Here is an 18,122-nt window from a genome sequence, read left to right as displayed (position 1 = left end):
GGCTCACCGATGCAGATGCCGGCAAAGAGAAAAGCCGTCATCTGACTTGCGCCGTGTGGCCCCCCGGATTTGGGAGTTATTATGTGTGGGGTTTGGGGTACTCGTACGCATTGTTTCTGCTTGTTCACTTGATGTACGAGTACTAGGCTTACTCGTGTGTACAGGAGGGAAAATGACACATGAGCGCGGTGATGTCAGTTTCGGTGTCACGGTCAGCTGGCTGATGTTCTGCGACCTTGACATGTGAAAAGCATGTGGGTGCAAGGTTTGGTCGTGGTGGCTTGTGCTAGTAGTTTGGCGCCGTGGGAACATTGTCATGTATCATCAATTGGTGGAATCGCATGTTCTATAGTTTATCATCTAGTCTTGCCAAAGAATAGAACAAGGAGATGGGCGTTGGCACGGATGAATTATGGATTAATTACGAGGTGAGCTTTGTTGAAGCGCGTCTTGGTTAGTGCATGCTAGCAGCCTGCTGGAACAGATTGCACCTCGTCAAAGCGGTTTTGGGGCGACGATAGCCTCGGCAGTCGCCCATCACGTCAAATATGCCACACAAGACAGTCCATTGCCGATCAAAAATCATGAGGCTCTCCAGACAAATACTCTCTACTCTCATTTTTACATGAATCCATTTGGAGAACACTTCTTTGTGGTTTTTGCTCTTCCAAAATGTGTTTCCTCCTGATCCAATGGTAGCCGGATCTTCGGGTATATGCTGGCCGAATGGACGTGCCCCAGTGGAGGTTTACAAAAGCCTAGGCTCTGATTTGGCAGTGCGCTTGGGGTAGTTTAGTGGGGTGATGAAGCACTAAAGGCACAACGGAGTACCGATACCGTTCAAAAGACAGCTTATTGTAAGGATCCAGTTGCAAAATTGGGCAGTCCGGGCCGAGATAGAAAATATCTGGCTCCATGTTTGCTTCTAGTCAAATGGTACGAGTACCAGACATCATAGTATTGACAGAGGGGCCATCTCCTGTAGCTGCTGCTTGCGGATGAACACCAGCCCCGGGGAATGTAGCCAATGTACAGCTACTCGACGCCTCCCCCGGCCCCAGGCTTCAGTGGGCAGAGTGGGCTATCGACCGCCTACTTCCCCACTACCAACCAGCAACAACCTCGCCGCGGCCATGCTGCACAAGTACAGGTACGCGCCCAAATTACGGAGTACCTGCTCGGGCGGCTTACCCACCCCAAGGTTGCCTCGGCTCACTACCGCCCTCGGCGTGGAGCTCATGCCCATCCATTCCCTTATTCTTAAACTCCAAAGTCGAACCGCGATCTGGTCCTGATTCTCTTCTTTTTCTTCCTCTTTTCATTCTCCATTCCCTTCCCTTTCTCTCCATCCATCTGTATACCCCCCTTTTCTCTTTCTCCGCGCGCCGTCTTTCTTTCTGCCCTCATCCACCTCCTCAAAACTTCTACACGTCACAATTATGGCTCCCAGAGTAATTGTCGTTGGTGGCGGCCGTAAGTAGCCCCAGATTGCATCGTCTCCCGCCTGTTCTTTGTGCCGCTGCTCCTTTTCGTCCTCGCGGACGAGCTGGGCAGATGCGCGACAGCGGGAAGAGATTCGGGTTTGACCATCAGTTTGCTGACGTTCGCCATTGCAGTTTCTGGTCTGTCTGCCGCCCACACTATCTACCTTGCCGGTGGCAACGTCGTGGTTCTCGACAAGCAGGGTGAGTACCATTCTGAACAGCGCAATCCTGGGCCAGTCCTCGCATCGCAGAAATCGCGAGAGGCTCCAGCAAAAGCTGTATGAAATGCTGACTTTTCTGCTCCAGGTTTCTTCGGTGGTAACTCTACCAAGGCTACCTCCGGTATCAACGGTGCCTTGACCCGCACCCAGGTCGATCACAACATCCGTGACAGCGTCAAGCAGTTCTACGACGATACCCTCAAGTCTGCTCGTGACCAGGCTCGCCCGGACCTCATCAAGGTTCTCACCTACAAGTCCGCTGCTGCCGTTGAGTGGCTGCAGGATGTGTTCAACCTCGACCTGACGCTCGTCTCCCGACTTGGGTAAGTTTTGCTCCCATGGCTTGGTTTGATTACTTTGACTTTGCGGACCAATTCAACTGACAACTTGGTTTCCAGTGGTCACTCCCAGCCCCGAACCCACCGAGGCCACGATGCCAAATTCCCCGGTATGGCCATCACCTACGCTCTGATGCAGCGCATCGAGGAGCTTGCCGAGGCCGAGCCCCACCGCGTTGAGATCATCAAGAAGGCCCGCGTTACCAGCCTGAACAAGGAGGGCAACAAGGTCACTGGTGTCACCTATGAGGTGAACGGCGAGACCGCCAGCGTGGATGGCCCCGTCATCCTCGCCACCGGTGGTTACGCCGCCGACTTTGGCGATGGTTCTCTGCTCCAGAAGCACCGTCCTGAGCTAATGGGCCTTGCTACCACCAACGGCACTCACGCCACTGGTGATGGCCAGAAGATGATCATGGCTATCGGTGGTAACGGCATCGACATGGACAAGGTCCAGGTCCACCCCACTGGTCTCGTCGACCCCAAGGACCCCGGCAACAAGTGGAAGTTCTTGGCCGCTGAGGCCCTGCGTGGTGAGGGTGGTCTCCTTCTCAACGGCGATGGTGACCGATTCTGCGACGAGCTCGGCCACCGTGATTACGTCTCCGGCATGATGTGGAAGGAGAAGGACAAGGGCAAGTTCCCCATCCGCCTCGTTCTCAACTCCAAGGCCTCCAACGTCCTGGACTTCCACACTCGCCACTACTCTGGCCGTGGCCTCATGAAGAAGATCACTGGTCAGCAGCTCGCCAAGGAGATTGGCTGCACTCCTGAGCACCTCCAGAAGACATTCCAGACCTACAACGCTATTGCCGACGGCAAGCAGAAGGACCCCTGGGGCAAGAAATTCTTCCACAACCTGCCCGTCGACATCAACGACGACTTCCACGTCGCTCTCATGGAGCCCGTCCTCCACTTCACCATGGGTGGTGTCGAGATCAACGACAAGGCCCAGGTCCTCAACCAGGAGAAGCAGCCTTTCGAGGGTCTCTTCGCCTGTGGTGAGCTGGCTGGTGGTGTCCACGGTGCCAACCGTCTCGGAGGCTCCTCACTGCTTGGCTGCGTCGTCTACGGCCGTGTTGCCGGTGACAGCGCCAGCAGCTACCTCTTCCAGCACGCCCTCCAGGGCACCGCCGGCGCTGCTCAGCGTTTGGGCCAGATCTCTCTGCACCTCGACCCCTCTGCTCCCGGCAAGCTGACCGTCGAGTGGGCCAACGGCGCCGCTACCGGCTCCGCTCCCGCCCAGGTCGCCGAGAAGCCCGCCGCTTCTTCTGCCGGTGCCAAGGAGGCTTCCAGCAAGCCCAAGGCCTTCTCCATCCCCGAGAAGGAGTACACCATGGAGGAGATTGCCAAGCACAACACGAAGGACGATCTCTGGGTTGTCGTCAAGGGCGTCGTCCTGGACCTGACCAACTGGCTCGAGGAGCACCCCGGTGGCGTCAACGCCATTCTCAACTTCATGGGCCGTGACGCCACTGAGGAGTTTGAGATGCTGCACGACGACGAGGTCATTCCCAAGTATGCCCCCAGCCAGGTCATTGGCCGCGTCAAGGGACAGAAGGTCACTCTGGAGATTTGAGGAGGGGGATTTAAGTGTAATGGCATGTATGAAAACATGGGCTCTCTGAGCTGAAAAATTGGGAGAGAAAGAAGGGGGTCAATGATTGGCATCTACGAAACGAGAGATGCGTATACTATTATGATGATTGTCAAGGGGGCAAGCCTCTACTGTGTTTTGCTCACCACGACGGGCCGCTAGACTGGCTTTTTACAGGCGCAATGGGCTTGGTTGTTTGATATGTGGTTTTTATGTAGTGTACGGATAGCTATATTTGCATATAAATCAATTGTTTTGATCAATCAACTGGCGTTTTTGATGTGATTACTGAATTACAGCATTTCTCTTGGGTGGGCAACCCACCAAGTCGTGTTCGAAAAGGAGATTTCGGTTCCAATGCATTCATTGACTTGCTTGTTGTAGGCATGGCAAGTTTCTTTCCGTGGTGGTTACCCTTTGATGTATAAGTACGTTGTTTACAATGTAGATACTGAAATTCAGAGTAGCTTCTCTTCCTTGGATGAACTGATGACTGAGTCGTGGTGTTAGTCGTTTGGATGAGCGTCTCTTCAAGTGAAGTGAAGGTTGAGCCTTTCAGAAGTATTGCAAATAGTGCTATTCAGGGATTGTAAACCGCGGACCTGGTGTGAATTTTGCTGGTATTATTTGAAGAGAGGAGCGGAGGGAGAAAGAAAGGTCTAGGAGAGATTAATGAGTATGGAAAGATGGATTCCAGGTATCATGGTGTTGTGAGCTTGCCCAAGAGATTATGGACCAAAGTTGCCACTTTTCGTGTTTGAAGGTATCAAGCCATGATCATTTATGGATTTATAGTCAGAATATATGTTCAACTTGATCAGACCAGTGTTGGTGATGTTATATCTCATAATTTCCTCGGTCATATTCTCGCCTAACCTGCAATAAATATTACATCTCGCGGTGTGGTACTCAGCATGACGATAATCGACCCCGAGACAAATGGGTTATACATGACGTCGCTTTACAAACGCAGATATGACAGACCATGCCATGAGACAATCCCATTCAGAATACAATCAAAGCATTCATCGAATTTAAAGGAGAATCTCAGAATAAGCAGCACAGAATGAATATTCGGTCAGCCCAGCGGAACGGAGAATGCACACTTCCACCACATGTAAGCAAATCCCAAAGCGGAGCAACCACTCCTTTAAAGGGATGAGGGGCCCGCACGTCGATCAGAAAAAGGGAATTACAAGGTTCAACAGCGATCGAATAGCAGATAAGAGAAGAGAAAGAAAAAAAAGTTTTGCATGTAAGACTGCGAAGGGGCCTGCATATGAAAATGATGGGTTTTCGCTCGGCCCCCGAAGGAATCTGGCGATACGACGCTGGACCACTCCGCTAAACCAACGAGGGGAGGGCGATCTACAGTACAAAGAAAAGACTGTTGGATTTTGGGTATAGCGGGAAAACGGAGTCATCGGAGAAGCCAAGTTTTGCGAGGGAAAATCAGCTCGACTTTTGGACAGAATGCCATGGGTGGAAGAAGAAAAAGAGTGGTGTGGGCTACATTCTTACAAGGGACCTGGTACACCATCAAGACCATCTATGAGACACGCCAAAAGAGTGTGACAAACCAGAGACAAGTGAAGAAAAATGACAGGACAGGCACATCAACCATCCGTTCACCGCGGTCGGGAAGAAGAATAAGAAAAAAAAAAAAAGGCACTGGAATTCAAAACACGCCACTTTCACCCCTGGTTTGCTCTCTTCTTCTTTTTTTGCTCCTTTTTGGGGGACACACGGCAAATGCATAGCCCGGTGAAAAAAAGCGTTCCAGGCCTTGGCGGAGAGGGAGCGTGAACACGGGACTGGATTCTGGCAAGCCACTACGATGATTCATTGGATTTTTGGCTAATGGGCAGTGACATTCCCAATGGTACGATTCGATTTTTTCTTTCTCGGTTTATTGTGCTAGAGGTCGTATGGTAGGTAAGCAATTGCCTTTATTTCACTTTTTGTACTTTTACTGTCATTATTTATTCATTTGTATTGATTGGATCTTCTGCCACCTTCCTCTTACCCTCTCGATCTTCTTAGAGCCCTTTCATGTGCCCCTCCTATAGTAGTTCATCTCTCACTTTGGGAGTGATCTGTCGACACACAGAGTAACATGTTGGTCGAGCGCAATGAAACAAAAAAAAGAGGGAAAAACGCCGCCACCACTACGCCCGTGATGGCTGCATGGCAATAACGGCCGCTCGTTCGTCACCGGCAAACCGAAATAAATGAGAGAAAAAAGAAGAGCCGAAAGAGATAATTTTAGAGGCCCTCTTCTTGTCCGTTCTGGCTCTGCTTCAGCTCCTCCATCTTAATTTTCATGGGTAGTTCCCGCGATCGGAAGACGAGGGCGTATTTTAGTTTTGTGTTAGTCGATGCAGGCAACCGGCCCTTTCCCCTTGGAACTAGCAGAAGATGGGCTCTTCTCTCTCTCTCTTTTTGCACTTTCTAATGATGCTTGCCGGGGCTGGGGACGGGAAAAAGGGCTGGCTGGGCCATCACAAGTTAGCATGCTCCGTGATGGGTTCACTGGCGCTGGGAAAAGACGAGTGGGAAAAGAGAAAGGCTTGTACGACTTGATACAAGTCCTGTGGATGCCAGCCCCCCCTCTTCACTCCATCTTCCCTCCTCTGCCCCCCTTGGTCGTCACTTGTGCCGTGCCGCTTCTTGGAAATTACGCAAGAGTGCTGCTTAGCCGTGACACTAGATGGCCGACTCAAGGGGTCTTGGTTGCAGCTGAAGGGTGGTTTGGTGATGCGAAACTAAGGTCTTGTAGACGCCCATCCTCCATCCACATGCGGGGTGGGCTCGACGCCGATCCGGGGTCAAAGGTCGAACTGCGTGATCTGTCAAATCGGGTGGGAAGGGAGGCGCATCGTATCTGCTCAGTGGCAAATTGACAAAGATACGACGAGCTGTACTTTGTGAATCTGCTTTTTACTCCGCAGCGTTGCATTCCAGCGCGGCAACAATGGATCACGGCCGGCGGTTCCAATCTCTGTTGCATGTTGTTGAAGAACCCCCCCTTTTTTTTGCTACCATTTCTTTCTCAAAGGGTATCAAGAATCTCCGATGCTGAGTACCTAGTATTTGGCGTCGGAGATTTGGACCAGAGTGTGACTCTACCAAAGGTCACGAATTGTATTATAAACTAATGCCTTTTCTTTCCTTTTTCCTCGGGTGGTGTGCCGTGCTAGGGTAAAAAGATTCCATCAAGTGATATCAACCACCAGCAAAAAAGTTGCCGAAGCCTCGGCATCTGAGAAGCCCTTCTCAACCATAACCATGGACGAAACTCGGCGTTGGATTCGATGGCTGTACATACATACATACAGTAGCCCATCCTGTAGTATACAGCCTCCTTTTGCTGCATTTGAAAAGATCAAGTGCCACCAGACCAAAGCAGACTACTGATTCCAAGGCTTGCATCGTGCTACGTGAATGAGACACGAACAAGCGAAATAACAAAGGCTCAGCTGCGAGTCGGTTGTGTCGTACAAGCAATAGTTGGCACCGGATTCCATCCATGATGAATAATCCTGATCCGAAGCTGCCGCCACTGCAGGGCGCTCAAGTCTCTATCAAACCAAACCCATGACAGAATGAATAGGATAAAAGCTCACACTATCAAAGGCTCTTTACTCGGCTGGATGAAAAACAAGGTTGATTTTTCTCGTCCAAGGTGCTTCGCAAGGCTAATGCACAGCGCAGTCAGTTTGTACTAGCGGGTGACGGCCCACTCTGTGTTAGAGTGCAGTACATCGATGCAGCATCTGGTTGGGCGTATTGGAAGCGTACCGAAAGCGTCAACACCTATTATTGGATACTTCAAACTCTACTAAACTGTTATACCCATACCTGCTAGGGAGGTAGTTAAATAAAGCCAAGTTTTGAGCTTTCTTTCTTAAAATCTTATACCACTAAGGCAAGGTCGTCAGTCATGTCGAATGCTTTCGCCCTTTCTGTCGGTGTCTGGCGGGGCCCCTACTATGGAACTTACACAAGTTCTCGGACGGAAGTGAGAATATAAGTCTACCAATCCCGCTCCCGGCTAAGCATCATGGTATCAAATACCTATGACTAAATTATAGACCCGGCTCAAATCACGGATGTCGCTCGGTCCCTGGACTATTGCGGCTTGTGTTCCCCTACCACGCGGCACAGGGAGCTTGTGTCAGCTGCAGGTATTCGATTCCTTCAGCCGTCCAAAGCTGGCAATGACAGGCGCAGGCCACAAGGTCGAGAGCCAAGAATGCTTAGCATTTCAATCAAGTCTCCCTGCACCGTGTCCGGGATCCCCCGTACTGGGTACCCCATCCCTTGCCCGCGCCAGTACAAGTACGGAGAAGTGACTTGCGCCGCCGCCCGTCTTGCCCGATTCTTACCCCGGACTTGCCCAGCCCGCGCCCAGACCAGGCCGAGCCTCAGTTGCGGTGGCAAGTATCTGCTAGTCAGGAGTACCGTCTCGCTCCCAGAACCCCAGAGTCGTACACAGTGTGGCGCACTGGACATGTGGCTCGCTGACAATTTTTGACTGAGCCGACCCTTATTGAAGATTTTTTGCCCTTCCCCAGATTTTCTCCGCATAATCTGCGTCCCGTTCCTTTATTTGTTTTTTTCTGATGCTACCACGTCTGAGTCAATGCGCACCACAACATCGTCAATCGCAGCCGCAGATGGTGTGGCGTTTGAGGATCTTGATGGTGCAACAGCTATTTTTGTTAGAATAGTTCATCTGCCCTGTTTTGCGGCTAGGTTTTCCTTGTGGCTTGGGGCTCAACTCAGGAGTGAGTTTCTTGCTGAAACCGCGGCCCAACATCAAAAGCCATGGTCTATCACGCGGGAAAGCCACTTCATATAACCGCAGTGCTCGTACTCGTAAAGATGTCATGACAGAGCGCCGCATACTAGCATCTGCTGCATCTACCATATCTACGGTACAAACAGCACTGTTGTCTGGCCGTGTAAGTCGTGAGCATAGGTAGATAGATGCTTAGGAATAGCTCAGTCTCGACGGTCTTGGCATGATGGATCTCGTCTGCGTGCATCGTTCGACTCATTTGACTGCAAGTTGCCGAGAACAGTTCCAAAGCTTTCCGTCTTCGCACGTGTGCCCTAAACTACCTTGACGCCTCCATGCAAACACGTCGTATCGGTTACAAGAGAGATACTTCTGGCCATGGCGGCGTCAGAGGCACGCCGCCGTATGTGGCTTTAGTACCATGGTCCGTACCGAGGCAAAGCCCGGCTGCTAGTCATCGTGTTGAAAAGCACTCAGCCGTACTGTGCCGCACCAAGCCAGGGAATCGAGTTGCTAATAGCAGCTTGTCAGGCGTGCGGGCGGATGCTTGGAGAGAGGGGGCTGCCCTTCAAGGACTGCAGGTTGCGCACCCAAGACCCAAGGAGAAAAGCCACTCAAGCAGGCGGATGCAGCTAGCTGACAGTCAATATCGAAGCAGCCCGTCAGGCAGTTAACCGAAGGTCGACGGCTCTTGGGATTGCATTCACCGCTCCACCCCCATCTGTGTCAGTTGCTGTCCATGAGACTCCCGGAGGCGTTCTGGGCTCTTACAGGACAAGGGTCGGACATGGCAGTGCGGCGTTGGGGACAGTCTGGCCAAAAGCGTCGTCGAGAACGACCACGGAGCCTCTGCGCCGGAAAGCTGAGGGCCCGATAGTCGGGCAGATTCCTTGGGGCAGGCACAACAAAAGCAGAGGAAAATGCGACAGTCCATGTAGCAGCAGCGTCATATCGTTGGGACTCGTTGTCCTCCCTACTTGGTATGCGTGTACCTGCTTTGTTGAACCTAAAGGTGGCATGCCTCGTACTCGGACGAACGAGCAGGCAGCTCCAGCTCTCACCAAACCCACGAGCCGCACTTTGAGCAACTTTTGCTTCGTGTGAGGGGACTCGGACTCCTTCACTCGGCCTTGCTTGTAATACAGTCGTGAAGCCTTCTTGCGGCGGCGGCGGCATTTGCGTCCGGACTCCCGAATGCCGACTGACGGACCCAAAGCCTGGCCCTTGCTAGCGAGACGATGGTCTCTTCTGCCTCTTCATCTCCTCATCACCATCTCCTTGTGATTCTTCTTTGTGGCTTCAATGACAAGTTTCTCTCCGGGTCTTATTTCTCTCGTAAAAAAGCGCCGGCAGGGGAGGTGGACTCCATTCCTTTGTGGCGGCGAGCGAATCCCCCAACATGGCATGGTGTAAGCTGAAGGAGGGTGGCGAGCCCCAGCCGAGCAAGTGATTAGCCAGCCCAAGCAGCGAATAGACGGCGCCCGGATACTCGCACGAATGGACGCGTACCGAGTACGGGCCTTGTACTTGCGTCGCCGACATGCGTGGGTGGCAGTTGTGTGTCGGAGTTGCGCCTTTGGATGGCCCGATGAGGTACGAGCGGCGTCGAGGACCAAGTATCCAATACCTGGGCTGCGTCTTGTATGTGTCTGGTGTGTGCGCGTGTGCCTTGAGCGGTGTTCTCAAGTCGAGGCTCGGCAATGACCAATAGCGCAAGCCATGCGGCCAACTTGGAAGCTACGAAAGAAGCTTGGCCATCAGTGTAAATGTCAAGGTAATTGATTGATGCCAAACCAACGTCAAATCTAATGTCCTACGGCGCCCAGCATTCACCCGTCGCATCGCATCGCATCGCATCTGTGCCGTGCCGCCTCGTGCTTGCGAGATCAAACCCACGTTGCGATTCCTTGCAGAGGATGGAAGACGGCTAGAAGCCTGTACGCACGTACATGCCTGTACATGGACTGGACGGCCCGGAACACACCACACGAGGCTTCAGGGCTTCCTCCAGGGCTGCTCCAGGGCTTCCTTCAGGGCCTTCCTCTCCTGCCCCAGACGGTCCCAGGCCGCTGCAGAGTGGGGCGCACCACGAGGCCAGCCCGGCCAATCAGACGACGTCAGCGCCATGCTGCTGGTGCTGATCGCTTCCTGTTCGCTTGCTAGCCCTCCCGCCTCCATTGACTTTGAGTCGCCCCGAATCTCACTTTTGCCCACGCGCCGCACCGTTTCTTCCCCTTCCCTTTGCCTTTCCCGCTGCTGCTCTGCCAAATCTGCCTTTGTCTGCTCGCTCGGCCGCCGCCAAAATCTGGATCGCTGCGGTGCTTGCGCGCATCACGTTGCGGCCCACAAATCCCAGTTCCAGCTCGAAGCCTCCCTGTGGACGGGCCAAGATTCAGAGCCCAGGCCGGGTTCAAGGTTCAGGGCCCCCCAAGGCTCGAGGCTGTCGAAACCCGCTTGCTTGGCTGTCTGGATTCCCATGCCGCCAAAAAGCCTCCAAGTCCAGTCCAGCTCACGCTCATCAAATGCTTGCAAACCTCGTCGCCTAAGGCATTGCGCCGCCTTGCTCGCCCCGTGCTTTAACTCGTCTCGTCCTTGTCTGGTGCCTGTCCGCTTACTTTCAAAGGCTTGTGCGACAGCGCTTCGTTTTGCCCGTCGTCTCTGCTCTAGCACTGTACCGTGCCTCTGCCGTCGCTGTTAGTGCCTGCTCTGGCTACCGTTAGCACCGCCAGTGGTCACACTTTTAGCGCAGTCCGGCCCCAAAGGCCCGCCAGCGTCCCAACCCTTGCCTCTGCTCTGGTCTCCGCGCCCCCCCATCTTCCACTGAAACGCAGAGAATATTACCCACTCTCGCCCGTGACGATTCCTCGCCGCAGCCTTTTTGCTCGCCTCTCGCTCTCTCATACGACCGCCTGCGAGATCTCATTTCTGATCTTCTACCAACTCTCGCTCGTCACTCCGCCTCGAAGCGCTGTCCCGGCGACTCGCCATCGTCGAATCCTCGCTCGTCCCGCCGTCCGCCTCGACGCGAAAGGGCGTCGCAACGCCTGAAGCCCTGGATTGACTGCAAAACACCGTCACCATGGCCATCGCCATGGGCTGGCATAAGCCCGACAATGTCGCTGGCTCGTCGGCGCCAGCCATCATGGTCGGCCTCTTTGTCGCTTCTGGTGGATTGCTCTTTGGTTACGATACTGGGTAAGCAGCAGCACCATGTTGTCGCCCATGAATGCGACCCTCGCCCGCCCCTCGCACCGAACCATTCCGATCTCTTTGTCGTATCTGTTGTCGCCCCGTACTGTATTTATCGTCGAGAAATGAAAACGTCAACACTATGGCGTGGGATTCCTTTTGTCTGTTGTGTTATGGGTGGATTGGTGCGGTTAGTGCTGCATCGGGGCATGCTGTCTCTTTTTCGTTCGAGAATACCGTCCTCTCGCACCACGACGAGGGAATGTCGAATGAAATTCGCTGCCGTCGAGACTTGGGGAGACATCTGGATTGCATTCGTTCTCTCATGATTTTTTTCTTCTTCCAACATACACCTTCCTTCTTCGTCATTGTATTCGGGCTGTCTTATTCGCCGTCTGTTGCCTTGTCGGCATTCAACGCCCATCGCTAACTGGGGTTTTCGTTTAGGGCCATCAACGGTATTCTTGCCATGGATGAGTTTAAACAAAAGTTTGGAACATGTAATGATCGAACCATAAACGACGACATTTGCGCCAAAGACTCGGCCCTCATTGTCGCCATTCTTAGCGTCGGCACCGCTCTTGGATCCCTCCTCGCCGCCCCCCTTGGTGATACTCTCGGACGTCGACGAAGCATGCTCCTCTCTGTAGCCATTTTCTGTATTGGAGCCATCCTGCAAGTCTCTGCTGAGGGATCTGCCGCCTTGTTAGCCGGAAGGTAGGTTTCTCTCCCACATTTTCAATCTTCAACCTTCATCCGCCCCATATACGCTCGGATCTATGCTTGGCCTGTGACTTGGCCCAAACGTGCACGCGGATACTGACTCCATCTCCAGGTGCTTGGCTGGCCTCGGTGTTGGTGCCGTGTCAGTCCTCATTCCCTTATATCAGTCGGAAATGGCTCCCAAGTGGATACGTGGTACCCTAGTCTGCGCCTATCAGCTCTCCATCACCATAGGACTTCTCTCTGCCTCCATCATCAACATCATCACTTCCAAAATCAAATCCCCAGCCGCCTACCGAATCCCCCTTGGACTCCAGCTCGTCCCCGCCCTCATCCTAACCGGAGGTCTCATACTCCTTCCTGAAACTCCTCGATTTCTAGTTAAAAAAGGCAACAAAGAGGCCGCTGGCCTTTCGCTCAGTCGCCTCCGACGCCTCGATATCACCCACCCAGCCCTCCTCGATGAACTTCAGGAAATCGTCGCCAATCACCAGTACGAACTAACACTAGGCCCGGACTCGTACAAGGAACTCTTCGTAGGCTCCCCTCATCTAGGCCGCCGAACCTTTACCGGATGCGGCATCCAAATGCTTCAACAGCTCACCGGCATCAACTTCATCATGTACTATAGCACCACGTTCTTCGGCGGTTCGGGCGTCGACAGCCCCTACACCAAATCGCTCATCATCCAAATCATCAACTTCGTGTCCACCTTTGTCGGCCTCTTTGTCATAGAGTCCTGGGGTCGACGAAAGTTACTGATAGTCGGCGCCATCGGCATGGCTTGCTGCCAACTGCTGATGGCCTCATTTGCTGCTGCCGCTGGCGAAGGCCTCAAGGAGGCATCTACTACTATACTAATTGTCTTTTGTTCCATCAACATCTTCTTCTTCGCTGCGTCCTGGGGCCCTGTGGCGTGGGTCGTAACGTCGGAGATCTACCCCCTCAAAGTCCGCGCAAAGTCCATGTCCATTTCAACGTTTTCCAACTGGGTACTCAACTTTGGTATCGGATACAGCACGCCCTTCCTGGTGGGCAGCGGTCCGGGCACGGCTGGCTTTGGTACCAAAATCTTTTTCATATGGGGGGCCTTTTGTATCCTCGCCGTTTTCTTTGTCTGGGCTATGGTGTATGAGACGAGTAAAATCAGCTTGGAGCAGATTGACGAAATGTACGAACGAGTGGATCATGCCTGGAATAGTAGGAGTTTCGAACCCAGCTGGAGCTTCCAGCAGATCCTCGACGAGGGCTGGTCACCTAGCGCCCAACCTCCACCAGATCATGAACTACAAACGACGACCTCGCAATCAAGCGCCGATACCACCCTGGGCGACTCAAATTCAGTCACCATCCACATGCCCCCCAACGCCCATCTAGGGGACGGCAACGAAATCACGACGGCATCAAACGACAATAAGGAGTCGGTACCGACGATGGCACATGTCGACTTTAGCTATTGAAAGACGACGCACACAACTTTCCATCTTCTCTTTACTACATGGAACTGCGTGCCGTGTTCATATCTCGGGCACTTCTTTTTTGTTCTCTTCCCTTCTCTTTTCTAATTGTGTAAGAGGGGAAGGCTCTTATTACTCTTTCAGCCTTTCATGTGACATGTGAATTATATCAGCGATGGAGTTATCGATGCAACGGAGTTTTACGGCGTTTGGGTCTTATTGGTTACCTATTTTGTTTTTTTATCACTACTCTTACCAACCCCCTCTATTAACGGCTATGGGGATCTCCAAAGGTACATGACTCCGGGTGCATCAAACTATTTTTGGTTTATTATTTTTTTTAGGGAGGTGGAATTGGAATATTGGAGGGACTTGGCAAAGGGCACCATTGGGTTTTTGTTTTATTTGGAGCATCTCTGATTGTGCTTAACATGTGGATATCTTGGGAGTTGTGGACAGCCAGGAGGGTTCCCCTTTATTTGCCAGCGTCATGGCTTAACTGTGATTTATGGACCATGGGATGCTGTTTTCCTTTTTTCTTCCTTTGATCTTTTGATTTTTTATATTTTTACTCGTGTTTTTCGCGGGCAAAGACGAACTGGATTATGGATATTGCATACTCTATCTGCGAAATACCCTTGTCCTGTAAAGACAATTATTTTTTCTTTCTTAGTTTTACGTTTCTTGGCAGCAACCTGGCTTTGAAGAAATATGCGCTTTGACTGTATACCATTTTATCATCACGCTCTCGGATTTGGAAGGGTCTCATCTCAGAGTAGCAGCCTTAAAAAAAATTCAACATGCCTTTATTACAGATATTCTTGCCAAAACTTGCAGTTCAACTTGTGAAACGAGAGAGTGAAGCTATACATACGCAGCTACGTTACGCATCCTCGGCAATGTCTCCTATTCACTCGCTTTCGAGATGGCTCCCTAGTGTCCCCATGCCCCCTCTTTTTGATCATGAATGACGTTTATTCTGTCTTGCAGAACTGTGATGTCTGTTCTCCCGTACGACGTCAATTATCATGAATCCTTCATCAGACTAGATCAGCCTGACGGAAGCATCAGCATTCTCACATCCTTCACTTACTCACCGACGACATACTTCTCTGCTTCCACGGAAAACCCCTTTCCAACCAAAAAGCCCAAGTAAACATATCCTGCTAGGTTTGGCAAATAAAGTAAAAAGGACAGATACATGAAAGTCTCCATTAAACCGCCACGTAGACAAACTTTCCCGTAGCCTCCTGCTCAGCCAAAAGTATCAGTGATTGAACAATACATTGATAGCTAGGAATCACTTCAAAGAAATATTGATTTGAGCAAACATAGGAAGCACACAAAATATCCGAGTCGACTGAGTGTTGCCCTTGGCGTATAAATCTCGACCTATGCCGTCGTCTTGGAGCCTGAGCTATCTGCTCTGCTGTTATAGCAACAATGAAGGACAGCCTACGACTTTCCAACCCGAAGAACGAACAAGACCCAACACTTTCCAGAAACTACTACGAAAAATAAAAATAACCATGTCGAATCTCAATAATCGCCAACGTCTCCCTGCCCTCGACCAGGAGCCTGAGAGACTACGACCCATCGAGCAGCTTCATCCCGTATTACTCCACATCGTCGAGCGTATGGAAGTATTACCTCCCGAAGGCAGAGGATCCATAACGGCGACAGAACTAGCCCACGCAGTCTCTCTAGCAATATCCATGCTGCCAGAGGATGAACAATCGTACATCATCTCGCGAATCATGTCCGACGATGAAATCGCCGAGGAAAGACTCCAAAGCCCACAAGTTCAAGACTTGCAGCACCGCGTCCACCTATCCGCGAACGAGATACGCCTTTTGCTACGAGGTTCCCCGGAGCCAGAGGACGACGGCGAAGAAGCCGAACCCGCAGACGCCTGCATCGTGTGCGTTTCCAAAAGCGATGTGACTGTCCCGTGCGGCTGTCACTACTGTGGCCACTGCCTCCGAGAGAACATCCGAGTCGGCCTCCGCTCCGAGGTAGACTTCCCAACAGGCTGTTGCAACAGGCCCTTTGACGAGGCCACAGTCCGAGTCGCCCAGCGTCCGGCCCTGGTCCACCTGTTCCGTCAACTATCGGCCGAATTCAGCGTGCAACCAGGGGAGCGGCTGTACTGCCATGACCCAAGCTGCGCATCCTTCATCCCGGCGACGGCGATCCAGCCGGCCGCCCGTGATGAAGACAATGCCACTGCTATGGGCACATGTCCGTCGTGCCACAAGGCGACATGTGCTGCTTGTGGCGGTAGATCACACCGAGGCTTGCCGTGTCAAGAGGAGGAAGATGACGAGGCGTTGTTGAATATGATGGACAGCCAGGGGCTCGTGGGCTGCCCTAGGTGCGGCGTCGTGATAGGCTTGAGAGACGGTTGTAATCACATGAGGTGAGGACCTCCCTTTTCTTCTTCTTTTTCTTTTGTTCCCAAAACCTGTGGGCTAACCACCAGTTTCCATGTCATAGCTGTCTTTGCGGTGCTGAATTCTGCTATATCTGCGGCCGCGACTGGAGAGGACGATGCGATTGCCCTGAATACAACGGCCTCGACATGCGCGTGCCCGTGCGACAACGGCCAGGCCGCCGGCCCATCTTGCGCGGTGGAAGAGCACATCTAGTTAACAACGTTGATGGGATCCCCCGGATCCCTCAGCTGCGATATGATCCGGAAGACGAAATCGCTCTAGCAGCGGTCGATTACGCCCCCGTTGGCGCTTCTGTTCCAACGGCAGTTCCAAACCCAGCCCCAAATCGCGCGCAGGAGCCAATCGCAAGGCGCAATGAGGCCGAGCACATGGAGATTCCGGCACACAGAGATGTTCCGCGGCCGCCTCAGCATCGGCAGCACGCTCCGGTTGCCCGTCCAAACAACTTGAACCGGGGTCCCATTGGTCTTCCGCCGATCGCCGCTCTCTTCCCCTTCTTGGAGGAGGAGGAGCCTCCTCTCCCTATCCCTGGCGCTTTTCCTGGTGTTTCTCTCCCTGGTGTTTTCCCTAACCCTTTCCCACCTGTTCTCCCTCCGCTTGTCGGTCACCCTATCCCATACCATCCTCCTGACCACCCGTTCAACAGCCGGCTCCCAGAACTACATCCGCTGGCTGATGGGGATGTAGGCCTGGTTGATCATGCGATTGGACAGCTTCGTATCGTTACAGACGCGCTAGAAGATCAACTCGAAGACACCAGACGTCAACGCATCATGGCCATAAGGGACCTTGAGAGACTGATACGTCAAGACCGAGGGCTAGATATTGTACCGCGTGAGATGGCTCGTCTTTTACAAGAGCATGAAGAATATCAAGGGGGCGGACACGGTCGAAGACGCAGACGAGAGAGGAGATGAAGGTGACGAGTGTGTGGGTGTCTGAGTGTGCTGCGTATGTTGTAAGAGTAACATGGCTGGTTTTGTCTGCAATATGGGTGATTTCAGAATACGAAAGGTAGCTGTCGAGAATAACGTGAAATAAAAAAATTGGACCAACACCTGGTGCGCTGCGCCTATGATTATCAGCTTCTCAGTCATACCAAGAACAAGCGTGACATGCTTACAGTTAATACATACTACCGGTTACTTCATCATATCTCAGTAAATGCCGTCAATGACGCATGTTGAGCAGTCTGTAGTTGAGTTGATGCCATCTCCCGGAGCGGTGCTTCGAGAGGGTAACTTTACAATCACCAATGCCTCGACTCTCAGCACAAAGAAGCAAGAAGCTTAGACAGTCAGGTACGACGAGTAACACCAATAAAATAGGGCCAAAAAAAGAAGCCAAAAAAACAAATTGTTCTCAGAGGACGGAATCGAACCGCCGACTTTTCGATGAGATGCTATCCATTACAGTCGAACGCCATGAACCAACTAGACCACTCCGAGCTTGTGATGCTGCTTCGGCGACACAAACAAGATGAAGAAGCCATCGCAAAATGGGAGAGTGGAGAGCGGGCGAAGAAAAAGAGTCGCATAGTGTCGTGAAGAAGAAGAAGAATGGTATTGCAAAGGTGAAAAGAAAGCCTGATTGCTTAGCCGAAAATGAAAAACAGAGAACCCGACAGGGAAAAAAAAACTAAAAGGAATGAACTGCAAAAACAATTGAGTTGCAAAAAGAGAGGTCGAAAAAAAATGTAACTCTTCTCCGGGGAGAATTGTTCTCCGGGGACGGAATCGAACCGCCGACTTTTCGATGAGATGTTACCCATTACAGTCGAACGCCATGAACCAACTAGACCACCCAGAGGATGTAGAAGAGTTGACTTAGAGCGACGTACATTAGTCTATAAG

General features: G+C 52.1%; 3 protein-coding genes across 3 annotated transcripts; all 3 read left to right on the top strand.

Annotated features, from left to right (window-relative positions):
- Positions 1-1,439: 1,439 nt before the first annotated feature.
- Positions 1,440-3,622, top strand: T069G_03947 (FAD binding domain-containing protein; the record flags this gene model as incomplete). The annotated part of the gene is made up of 4 exons (XM_056171157.1): positions 1,440-1,473; positions 1,617-1,685; positions 1,791-2,028; positions 2,104-3,622. The coding sequence occupies 4 exons, from the start codon at positions 1,440-1,442 to the stop codon at positions 3,620-3,622; spliced, it is 1,860 nt and encodes a 619-aa protein (XP_056032049.1).
- Positions 3,623-11,523: 7,901 nt separating this feature from the next.
- T069G_03946 (sugar transporter domain-containing protein) lies at positions 11,524-13,816 on the top strand (the record flags this gene model as incomplete). The annotated part of the gene is made up of 4 exons (XM_056171156.1): positions 11,524-11,639; positions 12,081-12,350; positions 12,469-12,892; positions 12,956-13,816. 4 exons carry the CDS (start codon positions 11,524-11,526, stop codon positions 13,814-13,816), a joined length of 1,671 nt encoding a protein of 556 aa, XP_056032048.1.
- A 1,526-nt stretch (positions 13,817-15,342) lies between these two features.
- T069G_03945 (IBR domain, a half RING-finger domain-containing protein) lies at positions 15,343-17,186 on the top strand (the record flags this gene model as incomplete). Its single annotated transcript, XM_056171155.1, has 2 exons — positions 15,343-16,232; positions 16,310-17,186. The coding sequence occupies 2 exons, from the start codon at positions 15,343-15,345 to the stop codon at positions 17,184-17,186; spliced, it is 1,767 nt and encodes a 588-aa protein (XP_056032047.1).
- Between the last annotated feature and the right edge of the window lie 936 nt (positions 17,187-18,122).

The sequence above is a fragment of the Trichoderma breve genome, chromosome 2 (genome assembly GCF_028502605.1).
Source record: "Trichoderma breve strain T069 chromosome 2, whole genome shotgun sequence".
Taxonomy (NCBI): Eukaryota; Fungi; Ascomycota; class Sordariomycetes; order Hypocreales; family Hypocreaceae; genus Trichoderma; species Trichoderma breve.
The sequence above is the reverse complement of the archived record's forward strand: the minus strand, read 5'-3'. Positions and strand labels throughout refer to the sequence as shown.